At 38.3% G+C, this 22,594-nt stretch overlaps 1 protein-coding gene across 3 annotated transcripts in view; it reads right to left on the reverse strand.

The window, feature by feature from the left end:
* Positions 1 to 19,287, reverse strand: part of USP53 (ubiquitin specific peptidase 53) — a 28,803-nt gene extending 9,516 nt beyond the window's left edge. Inside the window, exons 1-14 of one of the 3 annotated variants that reach the window (XM_053975412.1) lie at positions 19,207 to 19,287; positions 18,470 to 18,527; positions 11,718 to 12,386; positions 9,895 to 9,987; positions 7,907 to 8,041; positions 6,735 to 6,848; positions 6,572 to 6,654; positions 6,154 to 6,259; positions 5,583 to 5,729; positions 4,897 to 5,046; positions 4,255 to 4,426; positions 3,489 to 3,638; positions 2,733 to 2,876; positions 1,619 to 2,345 (exon numbers count right to left, since the gene is read on the reverse strand). In XM_053975412.1, the coding sequence (XP_053831387.1) occupies positions 1,619 to 2,345; positions 2,733 to 2,876; positions 3,489 to 3,638; positions 4,255 to 4,426; positions 4,897 to 5,046; positions 5,583 to 5,729; positions 6,154 to 6,259; positions 6,572 to 6,654; positions 6,735 to 6,848; positions 7,907 to 8,041; positions 9,895 to 9,987; positions 11,718 to 11,861 (2,165 nt within the window). In that variant the 5' untranslated portion in view covers positions 11,862 to 12,386; positions 18,470 to 18,527; positions 19,207 to 19,287. Of the gene's footprint in view, positions 1 to 1,618; positions 2,346 to 2,732; positions 2,877 to 3,488; positions 3,639 to 4,254; positions 4,427 to 4,896; positions 5,047 to 5,582; positions 5,730 to 6,153; positions 6,260 to 6,571; positions 6,655 to 6,734; positions 6,849 to 7,906; positions 8,042 to 9,894; positions 9,988 to 11,717; positions 12,387 to 18,469; positions 18,528 to 18,726; positions 18,936 to 19,206 lie in introns of those variants that run through there. The other 2 variants (XM_053975413.1, XM_053975414.1) reach the window with 2 other exon arrangements.
* Between the last annotated feature and the right edge of the window lie 3,307 nt (positions 19,288 to 22,594).

A 22,594-nucleotide genomic window follows, 5' to 3' on the forward strand; every position in this document is an offset into this window, starting at 1 on the left:
TCCAAAAGGAGAGAAAAAAATTATCAGAGGATTTACTAAATCTTGCTGGTTTAAATAAGCAGAAAACATGCATTATTAATCCTGATAGGGAGCTGACAAACACTCTGCCAATTTCTACTTTCTACAAGAGTAAGGCAAGGAAGAAGATACACAGGGGCAAAAGTTCAATTTTAAAAAAACCCTGTTATTGAAAGGGCAGGAAAACAACAAAAATACTGAAAGAAATATGAAGAATGGAAAACAGTAATCTTTCCACTTTCTAAAAGAACTTTCAAGTAATCAATTTGTATTTTGGGGGGTTTATGAGACAAAGTCTGAAAGGTTAGCAGGGAACTAGTAGGTATTGCCAGCCAGTTGAAATTACCAGTCATATAAAGCACGTCTGGAATCCCAGGAAGTCAGTTGTATTTTGATAAAGTATGTTTCTTTCTTTGGCAAATGTTTAAACAACAGCGTATGCAGCTTCTTAATAAACAACACTGTTTGAAATTAATCATATTCTTTTTCACAAAATAACACATTTGGGTGCCCCATTGCCTCTTGGGCATGCTTAAAATGAGACAGTTTCAACTGTGCAAAAACACTGTTTAAGGCAACCATCAAACACTGAAAATGCAACCCTGAGTTGGAGTAGTTTTATACATAATTATGTCATTAACCAATAAAAGCCCATCAGGTTTTTGCACAGTGGAATTTTGTAGTTTGGAGGGAAAGAGTGGGACAAAGGGGAGAAAGGTCAAGGCCCTTTCATATCCTGCTATTTGCCATTCTCTTTTCCTGTGAAATAAGTTGCCATGAAAATATATGTCTGAAAATTTGCTTGGATCTAGCAAATTAGATCAATCAAAGAGACTAGGCTTGGGCTCCCAACTGTGCTCTTCCATTTCACAGATACAAATAAGACTTGAAAGAAGAATGAAAGGATTTTAGAAGGATCTACATTCCACACACAGTTTGAGATACACAATACTGAAAACTGCACGTGGAAGGATTTTAACTTTCAAGCATTACATAAATTTAAGTTGGAATGGACCTCTTCAGATCAAGTCCAACCAGTTTTAGTAATTTTACACTTTTCAGCAAAGATTTATTTCAGACAGGTAAATCAATTACCAAGTGTTCAATATGTATCTGAGGTGATCTAGAAAACTGAATTTCTGCACTATGACTGGTAACAGCACCCAAGATTCACCTACTGCCATTCCCATGTCCTTGTCAGGGCCTGAACCAATGTTACAGGTATGATTAAAATGGACACTGTATTATTCCATGGCAGATGGAAAGTTACACACAGTCTAAAAATCTTGAAAGTAAAGAAGTGTAGCAATTACTATAAATGAACACACCCTGCCCCTCAGCAGGGCTTAGCAGTTCTGACTCAATGCCTCAGTAACTGGCTCAGTGCCTTCCAAAGAGAACCAGAATGAAGGTAAATTGAACACTTAATTGCCCACACCCTTATTTCTAGATACACTACAGCTTTCCACATACCTGACTTCAAGCAAGTTTCAAAGCATGTTTTCCTGGGTGGTTTTGGTTTTGAAGAACACACAAACATTAGAACAGGTTATTTTTCCATAAATACAACCTATGCAAGCTCTAAGAGAACTAACATTACCTGCAGGAAGCACTTTCCTTCACATTCTTCGCATCTGCTGTATTGATTCCTTCAATAATAGGGGAGTCTGGATTTGCAGAGCCGTTGCTGATATGGTCACTGCTTTCATACCCAGATTCTGTCCTCTGAATTTGCCAGTTATCACCATGGATTTTTCTCTCTGTAAATCCCTTGCTTTTTTCAGCATTCCCTTTCCCCTCAGAATCTAGTGAACTTCGACTTCCTGTATCCTGTTTTGTCTCATCTTCATATATAGTCATTAAACCCTTCTGCATTTGGTTCTCCTTTGGCCAGGGGTTAAAGCCCCGCTCCTTTTCGTGCTTAGATTTACTGCTCAGGTTTGCTTTGTGCTTTGGGCTGTGCTGCTTTTTCTCAGTCTCACTGAAAATGCTGTCTACATTCAGTGTCTCTCGCATTGGTTTCCAACCTTTACTCCTGCTCCTCATACTTCCTTTGTCCCTGGAGTCTTGGCTGGTGTCTGTGTCATAGCCAGTGACGCCATCGGTGCGAGTCCTTGTCACTGGTTTCTCCCCAGCAGGAGAGGGCTCTGTTTTGTTTGATCCAAGCACGTGTGCAGAAAGCTTTGCCTGGTGAGGTGCTTGGTTGTCATGCCTGTAGGGCCCCCTTCCCTGGCTGCCGTAGATCCGCTGATCTGCGCAGTGTCTCAGTCCATTTCCAACTGGAGGAGACCCTGATTTAGTACTGGAATGGTCTTCCCCAATCAAGTCTTACAAGAACAAAAAGGAAAAAAGTTCCATTACAGTTCTTGTTAATATTTCATAGAATGATTTGTGTTGGAATGGACTTTAATGATCATAAGAAGTTCCAGCTGCCCTACCACCGGCAGGGACACCTTCCACCAGACCAGGTTGCTCAGAGCCCCATCCAACCTGGCCTTGAACACTTCCAGGGTGGAAGCAGTCATTTAACTGATATTGTTTAATGATTCTTACAGTATCTCTACAAATCCAGTATGTATTTTAGCATACTGAAAACTGGGAAAGCCTAATCTTACAGTATGGTCTCTTAAAAGGAGAAAAAAATCTGCACAAGCAGCATTAATGCAAAAAGCTATTTAATCCATTGATTCTCTGGTTATATTTTTAAAATGTACCTCTTTGTCTCCCAGACTCTTTCCTTGGTCCTCTGTCCGCATCTTTCCGTAAAGATGTGAAATTTTTCATGTCAGCAGCTTTTTGGGCACACTCTCTGGATAAATCCTTCAGCCTGTCCTTTTGCTCACTGTATCCTAACTTGGCTGCAAAAAATACATTTTGTCAAACGTCATTCCTCAAAAGTCATTCATTACCAAAATACACAACCATATTTATGGACAGTAAGATTTAGTTTTTAGTGTTAGGACTACTGAAACTGACTAATTAATTATTTGACACAGATTAAGAACATGATATTTCTTTCCAACCATAAGATCAAGTCTATTAACATACAGGACTACAAATCATGCTGATATCACAGTATTGTTGGGGAAAAGTAGCCAGTGACCCATACAGCCACACCTCAGCCTCAGGTCAGTAATGTGCCTTTTAATCAGCAACATCATTGGAAAGCTTGAGACTGAGAAATGGAACAAGGCCTCAAGAGCCACTTCAGTTAAAGAATAACAAGGGTAATAAATATTCTGCATTTACAGCTCTCTCTGGAAAAGTTAACATTCTATGGCAGATATTCAGATATTACTTAAACATTGAGAAAATCTTTGAATAATAACCGAGTCAATTCCTGAATTTTTTCCCTTAGAAATAGTTCTAGTCCCAAGGTTAGAACCCACCTGAAATGCTATCAACTGAAATGCTTCACAATAAAACATATCTGGTTTGGTTTTTTGGGGGTGGTAGTAGGGAATACACACCTGGACCTCTACCACCACTTGCTTGAATATGGCTTCTACTGAACGCTGGATTATCTGGCTGAAGTTTTTTATTACTCCTTTGATTAGTGGAATCTCCAATTCCGTTCTCTTTCACATGGTCTGATTTAGCAGCAGAATGCTTTTCAAATCCTATCAAACAGCATATTTATCTTTAGAAATAAAAAGCTTCCTAATTTACATTTCCACTATAAAAAGTTTTAAAAAGAGAAAAGCTTTTTCATTCTGGATTAAAAAGCCAGAAGAGAAACATCACCAAAAACCACACTACCTTTCAATAGACTAGGCAATAAGGTTCTGTAATATTTTATATACTGCCCTATTTACAGTGGTAGCCTGCAGTGAAACAGGGTCCTCAATTCTTTGCTCCCTGAAGTAATCTATGTTCTGTTGCTACACATGATGTGAAGAATAGTATGTCAAATTAAATTTGCCTTTTATTTAAGTTCGTTTTAAGTTATGCTTAGCATGAAATTAAAAAAGCCAATCTGAGACAGCAGTACAAATTACAGAACCAAAAGATTGGATTCTTTTTGCCATTATCCATTAGTCTCAATTTGTATCCCCTTATTAACAGGTCTAATACTGAGTATATGCTCACACTAATCTCTTTTCTTTTGAGACTCTTTGGATAAAGATTGATAAAAGTATTTCAGAACAAAACAGTCGACCCATTTTTTCTCCTTTACAATGCCCATTTCAGAAATACAGCTGATACTCTTATTAAAAAAACTATATATCTAATTACCCAAGTCTTCCCCATTTCCTCCTGCTGCCTTGCATTGAGACCAGTGAATAATCTGCTTTGGTGCATCTTCTGAAGACACAGCTGTGCCATCTGGGTTAGCATAAAATAGCAGCAATGGCTGGAAGTGACACCGAATGCACCTGGACACCACATCTTTCCATTTTGTTCCAATCTAAGAAAAAATCAAAAATCAAAACCCCAAAACGTTATCAACAGTGCTGAAACCAAATATAGAAAGAGTAATTCATTAAGCAAGAAACACCAAATGCCTAATACCAAATGTACATGAAGATACAATATTTTAGCACTGTGGTTTACATAAATTGCAACAAAGAGATAGATATAGTATTGTAAGGGCTAAAAATCAGAACATCATCCCTCTGGATAGAGCTGCCAGTATCTTCTTTTTCATTAGAAGAAGTACAAATTCAACAATAGACAAGTGCACGAACATTCTGAAACATTCAGCATTTGTAAGGCAAAACCATAAAGCAGTGAAATAAATTCTAAAGGTCACTTTAAAAAATTACAACACAGAATTTTTGTTAAAATAAAGATGTTTGACTTTCTTCAACACTGGTGTCAAAAGAACGCTCTCCAGAAAAGATCCCAAAATTTGGTAGGGGTAAAGCCAATACTTACCTCTTTTACATTAGCATCATCAAACAGCACCCATTTGCAGCTCTTGGTATGAAAGGCAAAGGCACAGTAGTGTCGGCTCGTGTAGCAAATCATTCCCACCAGAAAAAGCTCAGTGTTTTTGGCATTTTCATCTGTAACCCTATAAAACAGCTGTAAAAATGATTACATATTTTAAAACATGTGTAAAACACAGCCTCAGTTTCCTTACCTACTGCTAGCATTTCACCAAGGCAACTGTTATTTAATGTCCTGTTGCATTACACAATTTTTCCTGAGCGTAAATACTGATTTTTGCATTTACTATGTCTATTTTAACTTTTTTGGGGTTTTTTTTGTTTGAAAGAATAAAGCATTAATCCTCTGGAATAATTCTACAAATTTCAAACTGAAAATTATATTCCTAGATTTTCAACTAGGAAGTCTCCTAGATTAATCATTGTACTTAGGGACAAAACACTTCCAACAGGAACTTTTCCTCTCACAGAAACTACATCAAGCAGTACATTATAAAGAACTGTAGAAGTAGACATAAACCTTATATAAATATATAAAGTTTATGTAAAGTTAAGTCGTGCTTATAAAAAATACATACTAATATCTCTATTTTTTATATATTCACATATACATAAAATAAAAAGTAAAATTAAATTCTAGAAAAAGCGAAGAGTAAGTTTTAGGTCAGATACCCCCGGAAGATAAAGTTGTGTTGCCAGATTCCGCATAACCTCTTCTGTCAGATCAGAGTGTTCTGAATCCCAGACTAAACCGATGGTGACAATCTCAGGACAATTCATAAGAACACGACGAATTTTTATTTTTTGACCACAATTACTCTAGAAAAAAGGAAACAAAAGCCATGACAGGAAGGAAAATAAAAGTGTTTAAAAATTGGAAGTCCAAAGGTGAGTCACTACACAAGAATTAGTTCAAAAAAAAAGCAACTCTGCAATGGCTTTAATACCAAAATTTAGTTATGGTGTTTGTTCCTAACAATTTAAAGATAACATTTTTCATCATAATAACACTTCGATGAAGACTACAGCTTAACTTCTATATCCCATCACCACCTTAAAACAGAAATCTCTAGAACTGGAACAATAAAACAAATGTAAGAGCTTTATTTGCCCTAAGTTGACTTCTCTGAAGCAGCAACACAACACATAAACCTGCTTTTAGAGGAAGACTTATAGCCTGATTTAACATCCCAAAAAGTTCTCCCTTGTATCCCAAAATCATGTAACATTTTTGTTTACTTACAGGACACTTTCTGTAGTCATCAGCAGTATTTGCTGCCTGCAGCAATTCTGCGAACATTTCTGGCTTGAGACGTTCATGCCTCTCCATCATTTTTTCTACTTCATTACTGCAAAAAATAAATTCCATAACTATGGATCTCCCTTCTAAAGAGTAACAGATTTTAATTAACTGTATTGTACAACTAAAAAGAAGACACACACAGTGGTAAAACAGTAGCAATGCAAATTTTTTTGTCAAGACCTCTCTACATCTTGCTTTTGAATTCCAAATGCTATTTTTGAACAGTATCTCAAAAGCATGTTGCAACCAAAAAAATACATACTAATTTTTAACACTTAAAAGCCTTTCTCTGGCATGCTTTGCATATTATTAGAAGTGTGCATATAGAAAAATGAGTAACAAGAATAAAAGCTCTTACCACAGGGCTGTGGTGGAAATGTAACGCACAAATTCCGTAAAAGGCAATGGATCTGATGATGCTCCACAACTGCGACACACACACTACAAAAATAAAAATATTTTTATTTACTCAGGAAAGGGAAATCAAGGTATTTGTTAAACCAACCAAATGAAGGTCTGACCTGCTCATACAGTGTCATAGCAAACTTCTGGTGAGAAATACAGGATTTCGAAGTGCACATATCTGTTTCACTATTTGGCACCAAGTGGAAATGAATCCTCTCAAGGATATTTTCCTAAAAAGAAATAATAGTATGAATGTAAGCTGAACAGATGAAGTCAGAACACATGAAGAACATTACAATTTAGTACTCCAACTATGCCCCTTGGCTCCAAAATACTATTGCTGCAATGAGTTTGTCCCCTGAATTAGCAAGGCCATTTTTTTCTTTTGCCAAAAAGACCAGAGGTAATGGGAAGAAGTGAATCTATTCAGGTAGATCAGACAGATGATTAGTTCAGGAGTCCAAATGCATTTTGAATAGATGGAGCAGTAATAAGAGGCTCTCTTTCATGACTGCAAGATCTCAAACAGCCTCTTTCAGGAGTTCTGCACTGGATTTTCCCACATACATGAAGAAACATCTAGCAGGTAGGAATTAATTTGTGGATACTCCCAATGGATGTCCAAAGCTGAAAGTAACTGAAGCAGCAATCATATTTCCTGCCCTCAAATCCTTGTCTGAAGGTTAATACTGCAGGTGTTTCAAGGTGAACATTTTCATTGTCTAACAAAGGAGCTCTTAGGAAGGTCTCTTTACCAGAGTTCTGTGACACCTGGAGTCACCTTTAAAGGCTGCAGCAGTGGCTCATGTTTTTCAGGAAGACACTTCACTGAAGCCGAAAGTAACTACAGCAAGATCTTCAAGTATTTGTTCACTCTTGGGTAAGACAATGGAAATCTTCTGCAGCAGAATTCAGCAATGAGCTGGCCAGTTGTAAAACACTGTGTTTCAATAGCTGGTGACCCAATACTTCAAGGAACAGACAATCTAGTCAAATCCATAGGTGCTTCTCCTGAGAAGATAACCTTTCTCTCCATCAAAATAGTTTTAGGAGTGATTCAGAGTTCATCATCCTCACCAACCTCTTGCTCTGCCTGGGCTAGAGTTAAGGGAGGAAATTCAAGAGTACTCCATCCCCCTTACCTGACACTTATTCCATGTGTCTGTTGCCCTAAACGGGCATAAAGAAGCTCAGCAAGATTATGTTATTTAAATCCTACTCATGAGCCTGGAGCTACCAAAACCCCTAAACTAACAGAATTCTACACAACTCTCATGAAGACACTTACAAAGCATTCTGCTGCATCATCCATGAATCCCAGCTGGAAACGCTGCTCATCCTTGAAGCTTTCCGCGAGGGCGTGTCTCATGTTGTCCGATGGGAGGGCTTTCTCTCGGCTGTGCTGGAATTGTGAAAAGATGGCCTAGGAAGAAATGCAATGATTACTTAGCTTCATTAACCACTTAGCTAGACACTGTGGTTCTACACAAACACATCATTTCTTGCATAAACATGTGAAATATTTATATTTATAATGTTTATAGATGCATGTAACTTTCAAAATTACTGTTTTCTCTTCAAGTTACTACATTTGTATTCTGCTGATTCCTCTACAAGAAGTTATGGTACCAAACTAAGCACTGAACCTGTAGAACAACAACATACAAATACAAAATTAAAGTGACTGACTTGAGTTTTCAGAGGCAACACAAGCCCTGTTCTGTAATTATATAGCTTTTTTAATTTGGCACCTGGAATAGCAGTTCATCCATATGTATCTCATGTCTACAGATGGTGTGTATTTCTTAGGGCATAATGTAATACCACTCATGAGTTACTAAATAATGTAATATTTACTGCTTAGGAGGGGAGTATATCTTTATTAAAACTATAAACCTCCCATGAATTAGATAGAATGCCAATAATCCTTGCTATGAAATTAGCTCAGTGCTGAACCAATGCACACAACACAAGAGAAAAGGTCAATATCTGCAGTTCTGGAACATGATAATAAATTGCACTTGGTTTTTAACTCATTTCCCAGAAGAGAGAGTTGGCTGCTACTTTTCTTTTTGTCAGTGATATCCATCCAAGTGAGCTCATCATTTAGCAAGTAAAGGAGGTTGATTCTGAAAGAACTGAATGTTAAAAGCTATTAAATGAATTACAGATTTGCAGATATTTAAAGATGTATTCCCCAGTAAAGAATTCTAAGTCAAACTTTAAGGAGAACCGAAGAGACTAAAGACAAAGCAAGTCAGGAGAAGCCATATAAAGCATAAATAAGGATATGCTTTCTTCACATAGGCTTCCTATGGTTAAAATCGGTTGGATAGAAGGCAAAGATAAAACAGAGAAGCAAACTTGCACTGCTAACAAAAGTATTGCTTTAACCATGATGCATTCCAAGGTGTCTCTTAAGTATTTAATCTTCCCTCTCAAAACAAAAAGCAGGGACTACTGACAAAAATTACAGCCACTCTCTCCATGCAAACATTCAAAATAAAGTTTTTAACAGATCTGCTTTGAAAATACTTATTACTCCTCATTTTGCCTGCTAGGTCATTTTTTGTTATGCAACATAGCTTTATATGTCCAGCTTAAAAAAAGCAAGCAGTACAGATGAGGAGGTGTACAGACAGGTATGTTCAGTTTTGTGGCCAGCAGAGTCCAAGTCCCAGAATTTATTGGCAATGCTTTTAGTTCATAGGAGAGGCTGACAGAGATAAAATATCCTTCATTGTTAAACAGGTAAGAAGAGTTACAATAGCCCAAGAGCATAAAAAGAACCTCAACCCAACCAAAAAAATCCACTCAAGCCACTGTTTATCCTCATCCAGTGTATATATTGCATGGAAATTAACATGTCCAAGATTTTGAACACAGAACAAACAGAATTACTCAACCAGTATCTTAAAGAGCCAAGAAAGCAAAACCAGTAGCGTACAGAAGAGCTGGGGACAGACCCTTCCAAATGAATTAACTACTCTTTTTTGAGGTGAGTACATAGGGCATAGAGTTAAATATCACAAATACATTGTTAAAAAAATAACTTACACCATTCTAACCAACCCCAGAATCTCGCAAAAATTCTTCTTTAAATACAAGAAAATATTTCTCTTACAAACATCTGTCCTTAAAACTAAACTGCTTCTTTACACAAGAATAACTTGGTCACCCAGAGATAGGTATGATACAGACACAAACTTCCAAAAAATAATTTAAATTATTTTTCCCTCATTGTGAAATATAGTTTTTCCAGAATTTTTTATCTACCTTTAAAGCACAAAATATGCAGGCATCTCCTTGACACACATGTCCGGTTAAACCTCTTAAACTTCGTCGAAATATATCAAGTTGCCATAATACCTATAAAAATAAAGAGAAAATAAGTAATCAGTTCTGAAGGTTCTTTGCTTAACACAACATACAGTAAACAATTTTAACTGTTTTTTTTATTTCACATAACATACAACTTAAGTACCAATATTGCTGCAGGAAATGTGGGTTTTTTCCATTAGTTTGGTAAGTTATGGAGGTGGAAATGAAAGTTTTACATTCAGCACTTAAAATTTAGATCTGTTTTTTAAACTTTTTGAAACAATGTATTTTGGAAAAAGAGCTGAAGTAGTCTTAAGAAAACGAGCAGCAATCTAAACCCTGTACAGGGATTGTAGCAGTTTTCTTAAAGCTCTATATAAGAGTTAAGTCCTATATTATATTTTTATGATCTCCTATCAAAATGATTGCTGAAATACATATGTTTTTGCACAGGTCAAAATAATCCTGGTGCTTACACAGGTATGTTTCTACCTTATTTGTGTAAATAAGGTAGAAACACAAAAAGGTAATACCCACAAGGTACCCCACAAAAAGGTAATAACAGTTGGGCTACGCCCACTGCTTTCAATGTCTAATGTCTTGGGTACACATGAAGTGAAGCAGTTCAGAAAGTTGTCCATTCAAAAAATAAAAATAAAACCCCTGAAAATGAGTTGTCAAGAGGCACAGTAAGACAACAGCTGCAAATTCAGGGGGAAAAAGATATCCTATCTATAAATATAAAAGCTAAAATGAAATAGGATGTGTTGAAAAACGAAAGTCCAAAGCTCAGTTCTGAAGGTGGAGCAGAGGTTACAAGAAAAGAAAGGAACACATTCCTCCTTGTAAAAGGGCAGTCACCAACCATCTGACACTGTTTGATAAACAGCACTGGGTTGTGAAGTTGTAGGATTGTCTAAAACTAGAACTAAAAATTACTTAAGGCTTCATTTTAGGGCACCTAACTGAAAATAGCAGAACTGCAAGAGAATATAGGTCATGCTGCTCAGATTGGATACAAAACAGCAAATACTCTACTAAAACTACAGTACAATTTTATTTGAAATACATATAGATACTATACATACCACATAGCTATACCTCTCATGTCTCCTAGTTTTAAATCCATGCCAATTTTAAGTCTTCCAATTTTTACGAAGTCCATGTCTGTTAAGTACAGTCTATTAAGCCCTCTGCCAGTTTGAGAAATAATTCTGTACAATTTAAAAACAATCAGATCCAAAATCTGAACATGTCAAGAGGTGCCTTGTTATAAGAAGAATTCCAAGTCATATTGCTTTGGTACCAAGTGCATCTCCTACTCTAATTCCACAAATCTTTCCTAAGATTAGAATCAAAGCCCTCACTATATGTGAATATTCTGATATATCTGAGTATCACAGGCTTGCTCATATGCTAATTCTGAGAAAATGGGATTTTAATAAAAATAGTGTCCTAGAAGTGTCATATAAATTTTGGAAGTAATTTTGCTATGTTTGACAGAAACATTACTTTTAAAATTCAATCAGAAATTTTTCAAGTTTTAAAACATTTCTACATTTCCTACATTTTCAAATACAAAAGAAAAGTTTTTCACATATCCTTGATGCATGCAAATAAAATTTAGTGCAAAATAAAGTATTAATGCTCTCAATTCTTTACAGTTAAATGCTGAATAAAATTACCTGTCTTATTCCTACAGTTGCCATTTTTATTTCCCACACATAGTCAGGAAAGTCTATTTAAAAAGTGTTTAATAGATAAATTTTTTTTCTTACCTGAACAGCACTATTAAGAAAGCAGCTGTTTTGTCCAGGTTCATTTAGTAAGCCTTTTGTAGGGGCCAAGGACAGGATACTTCCAGGCTGATAAACTTTTCCAAGGTTACCCCCAGGTTTTCTTAGGAATTTCACCCATGCCATTATTTTTCAGTTTATAATCACAATGTTCACGCTTAAATATTTAAGGATATGATGAGTACAAGGCAAAGAAGGTGGTTCTACAATAATATTTCTAAAGTCATGGCATTCTATTCAACTCTGTGCAGTAGTAACTATTCATGGGCTTAAGTCCATTTTCCATGAGCAGCTGTAAGCCATCCCTCAGGAGCAGTCTCCCAGTAAAAATACAGCTGAACAATGTTTTGAACCCTCAGTCTTAAAAAAAATAAATAAATAAAGGTGTCCAGTTAAGGTTAAAACACGTTAAAAGTCGTTAGAATACAAGTTCTTATTAAGACTTCTTCCAGGGATATCAATAAAGTATTATAAATCATTAGTTGTATTGTGTTGAAAGCTTATATGTATATATATCACAGAACTGCAAAGTTCTTGTCAGGTGTTATACTCCTGTTCTCTCATTTCGTTCCATCTTCTTTTTACTTCTAACTGTAACCCATGAAATATATTAGAACACACCATGTTTATTTCATTCTCTTTCCAGTGAACCTGAAATAAGAAAAAAACCAGAAATTATTGAAAAAAAAGCAAAATCCAAAATATTAAAGACCTACTAAATTAAAATAAATATCACGGCTAAAACAACCTCTAAATCTAAAGGCAAGATGAAACAGCCAGGAAAGAGGAGAAAAAAAAAATTCCCACCTAATAATTGTTTTTAAGCCATAGAAGTTATTTTATCTATCATAATTTATTATCTTCTAATTTCTTACACATCTCTAAAGACCAAAATAAAACTGCTGTAAAGATTCTCCTAATAACCAGCAACAGCTTATAAAAAGACCATACAATACAGGAGTTATTCAATCTTTGAATCTCCAAGTTTAATAAAAATATTACCAAGAAATAAATCTTTTTATTCAACACTCAAAAAGCTGAGCTGGTTTTTATTTCAATTTTATGGATGGATTGTCAGCTAGTACTCAGCTTTCAGAAGTTTGTACTGCCTACTAAACACTACATAAATGTGTCATTAACCTGGTTGCATTCTCAAAGCAACCAGAAAAACAGTGCTAACAGCAATGCAAGAATATTCTGGTTGCTGCCCCAATTCCAAGACTTTCAAATTCCAACAATAAGGGTTGTTTCTCCCTTATTGTTGGAATGAAGGAGCATGTTGAAGGTTAAATCACTCAATTTCCAGAACATCCCCACAACCACATGTAAAGCCCAAGCTGTGATCCTCTCACAACAATGGATTATTCTGTCAGTTTGGCATTACTACATCACCCACACAGACATTTGGAGGAACAGCACAGAACAGAATAAATTTAAATAAACCAACACAATTGGGGTTGCATATGTGGGAAAGAAAGAAAAAAAAAAAGGGGGAGAAATTTGGGCCTCACATTTCAACAGAGGTACGGAGATATTCACCTTAGATTTCACAAGCATGTGAGATACTAAAGACATATCAGTATACTTCAAAACCTGCAGCTTATCACTACAGTTTTTTCCTCTATGTAAACTTAGCAAGATTAATGAGGAGTATTAAAAACCAGAAATTAATTGTGTAGTTGGAATACTGTATAAACTGGAAGAGAACTTTGCTCAGCTCAGAACAAGCAATATCACATTCACACAAAACCACTCTACAGATCTCTAATACTGTACAGCTGGGATATGTGGCTTTCAAAAATACCCACAGGAAGTCTTGCACCCCTAAAACCATTCCCCATTATTTAAGGGAAATGCTGGTACTTGCTTGTATTTAAAAATAAAATCAATAACTGGAACCTAACCAAAAGTCTCTTTTGCTCCATGAATAATCGGATGAGTTCTGTTTGTTTACTGATGTTACTGTATCTCACCCATAAGTAATTTGATTTAATAATACTGGAGATAGTAAGTGTGATTCGTGGCAGCGCTGAGCAAGGAGTCTGAAATCTAGCTGGAAACTGACCTTGACAGAACGTCATGTAACAATTTTGTTTTATGTTCACTTCAGTTAATCCAAAAAGAGAGTAGGAAAAGAAAATGTAGCTGAAAATGTGTAGAGCTTCAGACCTTATTACAAATACACACTCTGTTTTGGAAACAAGAGTTCATCCAGAACAATTTAGGATAATGACAAAGAACATTCATTTCCTAAGAACTTACAGGAAGTAATTTTGTCTTGCATTGCAGGGATGCCCTACAACTAATACTCCATGCACCAAGCACTTAGCTCTTGGGCTCGCTCTCAGGAAAAGTTATAACGATTCAGTGCAAGAATTTAATGAAAAAGTGTTTCTGGATTAGCTCTGTGTTACTGTCCATTACATTAAAACGCCTCCTGCTGAATTTCACATCCACAAAGCTGTGAATATAAATAATTCCATTTGCCACACAATCTTATTCTAATAAATTGCAGAACACATTAACTGAAGTTTTCATATGTAGAAGTTCCACTGCAAATTTTTTCTCCATTGCATCAAATACTAAGGTGCATGGCTTCTCATTCATTCGTAAGAAAGGCACTGTAGATGAGCCTTCCAATGGTGCCAAGAGCAATGGGATTAATTTGTCATCACAGCCTCTCCATAAGGTGAGAAAGCCTCTTGGTTTGAAATTTACATTGGACAAATATCTCAGTTTTGATTTGAAAAAAAACCAAAAAAAACAACAAGAACATTATTCCTCTGCTGACAAGCCTATCCCCATCACAGATGGGTCCATAAACCAGAGAAGTGATGCTGCTGATCAGTTTTGATTGCTTCATCTCCCATGAGTTTGGGGGACCTTTCAGGTGACTGGGACTTGGACCAGACTCCCATAACCTGAATTCAATAGTCAATAGCACTATTAGGACCTGAAAACTTCTTCCTTGTCTGTGGTAAGCCAGTGTTGCTAAGGGCACTGTAGCATTTATTAACCACTGGTGTTTACCAGATCTTTTTAAGCTCTTGGCTTGCCAAAGGCGTGAGTGACAAAGTATAGACTATCAGTCAGCTGTGCATGCCCCATCCTTGGCAGTGTTCAAGGGCAAGTTGGATGGGGCACTGAGCAACCTGGTCTAGTGAAAGGTGCCCCTGCCCATGGCAGAGGGATTTGGAAAACAATGAATTTTAAGGTCCCTTCCAACCCAAACATTCTGTGATTGAACCATACTGAGTCTACAGTAAGTGCAATATTTCAGGAAAAGAGTTATTTCACACAGTGTTAATGACATGCTACGGAAGATTTTTAGCAGCTAAGAATTAAAGGAATACTCTTACCCTTCAGATTACAGGAATTGATTGTGTACAACTGTTCTCAATCAAAGACACTAAAAAAGAGCTATAAGCTCTCAAATCAATGTCTATGTACCAGCGTAACTCCTTCTACCTTGCCCAATTTCAGCCACTGTTCTTCAGTCAGAGGTGATCTCATCAAGCAGCTTGCTACCCTTAGCTGTGTAGCCTTACAGGACAAAACACACGCCTGTCAAAAATTTCTGGCACTTGCCTTTAGAGCTTCCAGAACAACAAATCCACTTGTCAGCAGAACTGCACGTTATCACCTGCTTGGTTGGTACACCCCAGCACATAGCTGTGGCTGGCACAGACTCTTTAGTTTAAGAAGCAGTGTCACTAAAGAAGCTTAGGAATCAGTGCAGCTGATATTTTGCCTAAACAGTCACTTTCTACAAGCACATTTGGGTTTAAGCATCTCTGATATCCATCAAGATAAAACTGATGAGATAAACAGTTGGCTCTGTGAACACTGGAACTACCAATACCTGGGCTCCTGATAATTTTCTGCCTCATGGCCTAGTTCTTGCAGTTTTCTCCCTAGCTGGGGCATAAGCCAGCTCTGCTCCTCACATCATCTTACAAGGTCTCTCTCTTCCAGCCAGCTGCCTCTTTTCATGCACTTTCTAAGTACATAATCATCTTTGAGGCTTCTATCCCTTCTGTCAAATTGAGTGGAAACCTGCCAACAAGTTCAAAAGTTGTTGACTGCTTCTATCCCTGAAATTTGGCTGAAGAATAGTTATTTACATCTTCTTGGCTTCACTTTGCAACTATTCTCAGTGTGTTGCACAAATTACTAATGGCAAACCTTTCTCATGCCCAGTGCCAGGGTTGCTTTTAAGCCACACAGCATTTTGCTTCTGCTTGCAGTTCATGCCTCTGTGCTGAGCCTGGCAACCCCACCCAATACGCTGACAACTCCGGGAAATCAATGCCTAAACTGATGTAACTCAGGAATTTAGACACAAGACAACAAAAACTGTGAAGGAAGAGTGATGAAATATATTAAGAGGGAATAAAGCTGTGATGGGAAACCAATAGAATTCTCCGCAATGAGCCAATATTTTTAGGACTGGGGTTACTGTCTCCTCCTTAACAGAATGAAATTCATTGAAATTTCAACAACTTCCAATTGCAAGAATTTGAGTGTTTTCCTCAGTTCAAAGGTTGTCATTTAAAATTGCCAAATTTTGTTAACTGAACGAAAATCTGATTTGTATTGTGACAGTGCTGGAGGTTGTAATAATTTTTCCCTACATTTGAAAAAAGAAATAAACAGTGAAGCTGCTTTAAAAAATGTAGAAAAATACCAAAATTTGAAAGGAATAATCTCTTACACCCACCTCAATGAGGCGGAATCATAACTTTCTGGCCTCTGAAGAGATCCTGTCCCCTTCCGCCTTTAGCCCCCATGTTAAATATATTTGTCAACAAATCTCACACACCATAAGATACATGTAAATGCTTTTAGTAGCCACCAGTCTTTGTCTTTGGAAGTTGCCATAGAAATATATTAACAGGAATGCAAATTCTCACTATTTTAAACATCAGAGAGGGAGAAAAACTTCATTAATAGCACTTACTTGCAACACACGTAAGAAGAAACAAGAACAACCCTACAAGAAAAGGCCAATATCAGTATATTACCACTGGCTGGTATTGGTCTGACACATTCTTTCTCCTTTGGTCACTGACTCAACAAGTCCCCAAGACACCAAAGGAGTATTTGATGGTATCTCCTCTAGAAAGTCTTCCAAACAATCCCTGTAGATTTTCAACCCAGACTTTTTCTTTTTTTCAGTATCTCTATTGTCTCTTCTAGAGCCCTTGCCTATTTAGCTGTCCGTCCTATGCCAAACCACTGCGCCTGCATGTCACGTGTCTCTATTCCCTTCCAGGATGGAGAACCAGAAGCATAGATGCAATCCCAGACAGCTTTTGTGTAAATGCACAATTTTTTGCTTTAAGCTGTTCCAATAAAAACTTTCCTGTTTGCATCAAAACCAAAACAACAGGTTCACAGCTCAGCCTCCCTCATCTGTTTCAAGGAGAAACCGACTTCAGAAATAACTGCAATGGGAACTCTGAGTAAATATCTTGGAGAACACAAATTCCCGGCCCATGACATGGGCCAGCATGAATCATCACACAGACACTATGGAGAAGATTTTTGTTTCTCTGTCTTCCTACTGCTCTACGTGCGATTATTCAAAGGCTACAATGTACTCTTCCCTGAGCCTCAGAGAGATAGAATGTATCTTTACAGCGATACTCACACTTGCCTTTTTGTCTCAGATTAATTGCCTTGCTTTTCAGTTGTTTGATCTGTGCAGATGTTTGATCATTAACAGAAGTGCAAAATACCAAGTTCTGCTCTTCTGCAAAAAGCTTTCTGATTTCTTAAGTCACCAGGAAAAAAATTACAAAATTGAGTTACAAGGAATGGTAATGTCAGCATCATCTTTAAACCTACACATATTTTATAGGTTTGTGAAAAAAAAGTTTGAATGTCTGAATCACTATACCTCATATATTTCCTCATTAACATATCCTGTACAAACCTTCCTATAAACATTTCACTCAGTCTACATATCTAAAATCCTGATCCAGCCTCAACCCATCATCATTCAACCTGGCCCCAACAAAATCCTACTTGTTTCTGCTCAAACCATAAAGCTTGTAAAGAATTCTATGAATGGGTTTTGCTCCCATCACTACATCCCTCAGTGACTAAACTGTTTTACTCTATCAAGAGGCATATACCAAGGAATAAGCAAGGACAGTGCCAATACCCTGGCACCCTCTGGGTCATACATCCAAATAATTTTGTCAGTGGCACACCATGCATATTGTATGGCCAAAAAAGATTCTGCACTATCAAGGCTTGATATGAAAGTCAAGTGCATATTTTTTTCTGTTTTTACTGTCAACATCCCACTGGTCAAGAATAATAACTTTTTATACAAGTAATTTGACACTTCAAAAAAATAACCAGTAAGTACATCTTACTTTGCAACAATGTGTTAGGGGAAGAAAGAATTATTTACCCTTTGACAAGGCTAATTTACAGTCAGAGTATAACATGAGATCTCACTATTTTAAAACCAAAGAACACCCTTTAATTTCTTTAAGAAAAGAGTAGTTAACCATAAAATCAGTCAAGGGATTTTCCATTGCCATGGGGTGGAAGGGCATCATCAATCAGGCACAATGCTGTTTGCACGATTAAGTTGTTGTTCTTAAAATAATCCTAGTAGCTTCAAAGTTAGGAAAGCTTAAGTGGTTCGGTGTTTGGTGTTTTTAGTAGGGGGTTCCATGAGCAAAATAAAATACTAAGTAGAAATATGTAAAACTCACTTATTCTGGGAAGGGGAAAATCCATGTTGAGAGAACAAGTCGTGGTTCCTCTGAAAAGCTGATTTAAAAATATTTGCATTAAAAATCAAAATAAGGGATATAGGTAAACTTAGACCAGATGCTAAGTAAGTGATTTGCATATATTCGCATACATCTACCCACATGCCTCTGAAACTCCATCTGTACAACAACACATAGCAAACAACTGCCTCCAAAACGCTACAAACTGATTACATTTCAAACAGCTCCAACATTACCTGTACTGGCATTTCCTGTTCCAGGCAGACAGCCTCTGGAAGCACTCCTGAAGAACTCGCTGGCGGGCATGTGACCGCCGCGTTGAACATTGACCAAGCACCGCGGCTGGCTCCGAGCCCTCATCGCCGCTCGCGGAGTCCCCGCTCCAGCTCCGCGGCCCCTCCGCATACACAACGGCGGGGGCAGCGCCGGCAGCAGCCTCGGAGCTGCCGCTGACCCCCACCCACGCAGCCCCGGCAGGGATTTAACTCCGGTCGCCCCTCCGGCCGGGAGGAGGCGACGGTCCCGTCCCCCGGCACTCCGTCCCCACCTCGGCACCGCAGCCGCCTCCCCGGCCCGGACCTCGGCTACAACCGTGCCCGCTTCCTGGCCCAAGCTGACCCCTGCCTACTGCAGTTTACCCCCGGCCGACCCGCGGCTGAGCCTCTATCCCACCCCCGCCTCAGTTTCCGCAGACCCCCGGCTCACCGACGGCTCACCGACGGCTCCACACGCAGCTCCTCTCCCGCCCCCTCCCGGCGGCGACTCCGGGCGTGGCCCCGCCCTCACGGCAACTTTTACTTCCCCCGCTTCCCGCTCCTCCTTCACGCTCCCCTCCCCAGCCCGGCACCACCGCGCCTGCGCAGTGTGGCAGCAGCCGGGACGCTCTGCCAGAGCGGTGTCCCGGATATTCCCGAGCCAGGGGAGGGTGTGAGAGGGAGAGGCGATTGGAGGAGTTGACCGCGCCCTCGGCCGGCGCGCGTGCGCGGTGTGCGCGCGGGAAGGTGCGCGGGGTCTGGGGGCGCCTGAGGGTCCGCGGGGGCGCCTGAGGCGATGGGGCGGGAGCGGGAGCGGGGCTCGTATCTCCGCGTCCTGCTGAAGGTGCGGGGGGAATCGCGGCCAGTTAAGGGGGCTGTCACAATCCCGCTGCTCCCTCCCCGCCTGCTCACGGTTCGAGGGCACGGGCGTCCTCCGTCTAAAGGGCGCAGCGGGTGCCCCTCAGGTGCTCGGGTTTGGAGTTAACAGCCCGTTAAAATGAGCGCGGCGGCGCTTGTTTTTTCCAGGAATTGTTTTCCAGTTCTCATTCCAGGATATCTGGCTGTGCACGTTGGCTTTCCTTGAGATGCCCATGGAATAGCACTGGCATAGAAGTGATTTGTGAGCCAAATGCCACACAAGTGTACATCCACCTCAGAGTTGCGTTTGGCTTCCATGCAGCCTACAAAGATCCTACGTGATTATTAATTTATCTGTCACCTGCCCCAGAGTCACTGCCCCAAAGTTGTGTTCCCTCTGATTTTAATCTAATCTATTATGTTGGCCAGGGAGTGGTATTTCCTTTTGTTATTTGAGATAGTAATTCCGTATCCACAAATGCTCATATTTCTAGTTGCTCAAATACCTTTTATATTCCACTGTTATGATTTTTTTTCCCGGATAAACATGTAGATTTCATTAACACAGTTCATTTCTAGGTTAGCGATGATATTTTAGGTGCTACCACACCCAACATCAATCCTTGGCACATGCTGATGGATACAACTTGTATTTTTTCTCTTCCTTTATCTCTTTCTGATAGTCTTCTAGGAAGGCAAAAGTGCTTCTGTGCCTCAGAGCATGTTCCATTTTTCAGCGGTAACTTCTGCAATATTAAATAAAATTATTTCCCTGTTGAGTTCCCTTTCTGCATCTACTTTAGGTCATCCAGATTGCAAAATGACTGTGTGGAATACAAGGCACTGTATCAAATTAGCTCACTGCCTTAAATACGACATTTTGTTGTTCTTGTACCCCATTTTAAAAAATGGATACATTTTCCTCAAATTACTTTTTGCTACTGTTTCTTCTATTATATTGCCAGTGTAAAAACCCCACTAACAAAGCGATTTTAGCAGGTTCACTCTCCAATGTTTTCCAATAGCTTTTTGATTTGGTGATTCTTTGGCAAGATTTTCATTGAATTTTACAGACTTTTGTCTTACATATATACAAATAGCTAGATAGATCAACAGATAGCCACATTTTTTCAGTAATTTGTAGAGTCATGTTCACAAAATGGAGTTACTTACTACAGGATTTATATAAAATGTTTTTTTCTTGAAGCATTAGGATGTTTTAGCTGGATGCTTTTTAGTTTTTAATGGATGCCATTTTTGTCTCTTGTTTTCTTAAAATTTCCCTAGAATTTGTGATTATTTTAAAGGGAATTGAATATCAGATCCATTGGTCTAAGATTCATACAGTATTGTGGCTCTACTTTTTTGCATAGTTCTTTGTTATCTATTCATTGAGAGATAATTACTAGAAATTTAGGGGTAAAAACATGTTGAAAGTCAGTGTGTTAACATGGCAATTAAAAATCTAATTTTGTGTTCGTGCATCTTGTTATTGTACACTTATAAAAAGCATTCTGCTCATTGTTTTGCATAGTGTCAAGTCAGTCCTTGATCCCTGCATTACTTCTTTGCAAAGCTAGTCAAGCAAAGGCATCTGTGTATCCCAAAGTGGGATTATGACCTCATTTTGATATTTTTGCTTTCCCTGAACTCTGCTTTTCATGTTTGCCTCTGCCCTTTCTTCAGCACAGATTTGTTTTTCACTACTAATCTTTAGAAGTCTCTTAGGATTTATATTGATTTCTTCTGTTCCTTTTTTTTTTTTTTTCTCTCCTGGAGTAAGTGTGGTCTGTGAGCTTTAATTATAGCATATTTTAGGATTCTTTAGCAGTGTATCTTAACAGAGCCTTCCACACACAGTTCAGGCAGAGAGTGACACAGGTGCAGCACAGGAAGCCCTAAATGAGGTAGCAGACAAATGTTAAAATTAGAATAAATGGTACAAAACAATGCTGCCAGGGCAAATGATTTCCTGCTGCCATATGGCAGTGCAGGATATGTGCTAGGCATGATGCACAGGAATGTTTCTCTGGGTTTATGAGTACACTTTGGTATTATCGGTCAATAGATTGTTACACTGGAGAGTTGATGGAGAGCTGCAGAGATGCTAAACTTGCCGGAGAGGGGTTGAAGGAGGTTCGTTCAGGATGTGACACAAAACACCAAGCTGGGAGGGAAAGGAGGTGGAACTTATCCAGATCCTTCAGCACATCCAGGGCATTGGGGGTTTGCACATGTCCATTCCAGGGTAAAACACATTTGTGGATAGCTACCTGCCAAAAGAAAAGTCTTAACATAGTTAGGAGACATCCAAATGTTCAAAGGTAATTGCATTAAATATTTTTCCTCAATGTTGCAGGCATCACATATCATTTTCATTAGTGACTGAGCTACAGATCTGTGTTTTACATATGCACACAAGGGTTTATTTTGGTGTTACCATTTTCCTGTTCCAGGGTCATCTCTCACCTTGTTGCCAGTGGTTTTTCTGTAAATAAATTCTGTCTTCTTCCTCTGAAATAATTATATTGTGTCTTTTTATTTTAGTATGCATTTTTAATGAATATTTTCATACCTGTAGCTGTACTGGAACCTGTTCTCTAATTTATTTCATATTTCTTCCTAATGCTTGGAACAAGTTTACAACAATCTTTTCAATCAACAGTTATCCTCTTCATGCTCAAATGTTTCTTAAACAATTATGCCTCCTCTAATTCTTCTTGGAAGGGTAGAATACTAAGGTTTGTGTAGTTTTTTGAAAAATAGTTAAGCAATGTTTTATTGAGTCATTGGTTTTGTCATTACTGCTCTTGTCTTCTGCATGGATCTTTCTCCTTTTTTTGCAAGTTGTTAATAATATGAAATCAACTTTGTATACTTAACAGGAACTGTGTCTGTACTTGCTGGAGTATTTTGCAAAAGGTAAATTAGAAAATTATGTGTAAGGTCTGAGGCAGAAAATGCCACAAGCCAATACAGAATTTAAGGTGTG

Source organism: Vidua macroura, chromosome 4, assembly GCF_024509145.1.
Source record: "Vidua macroura isolate BioBank_ID:100142 chromosome 4, ASM2450914v1, whole genome shotgun sequence".
Lineage (NCBI taxonomy): Eukaryota > Metazoa > Chordata > Aves > Passeriformes > Viduidae > Vidua > Vidua macroura.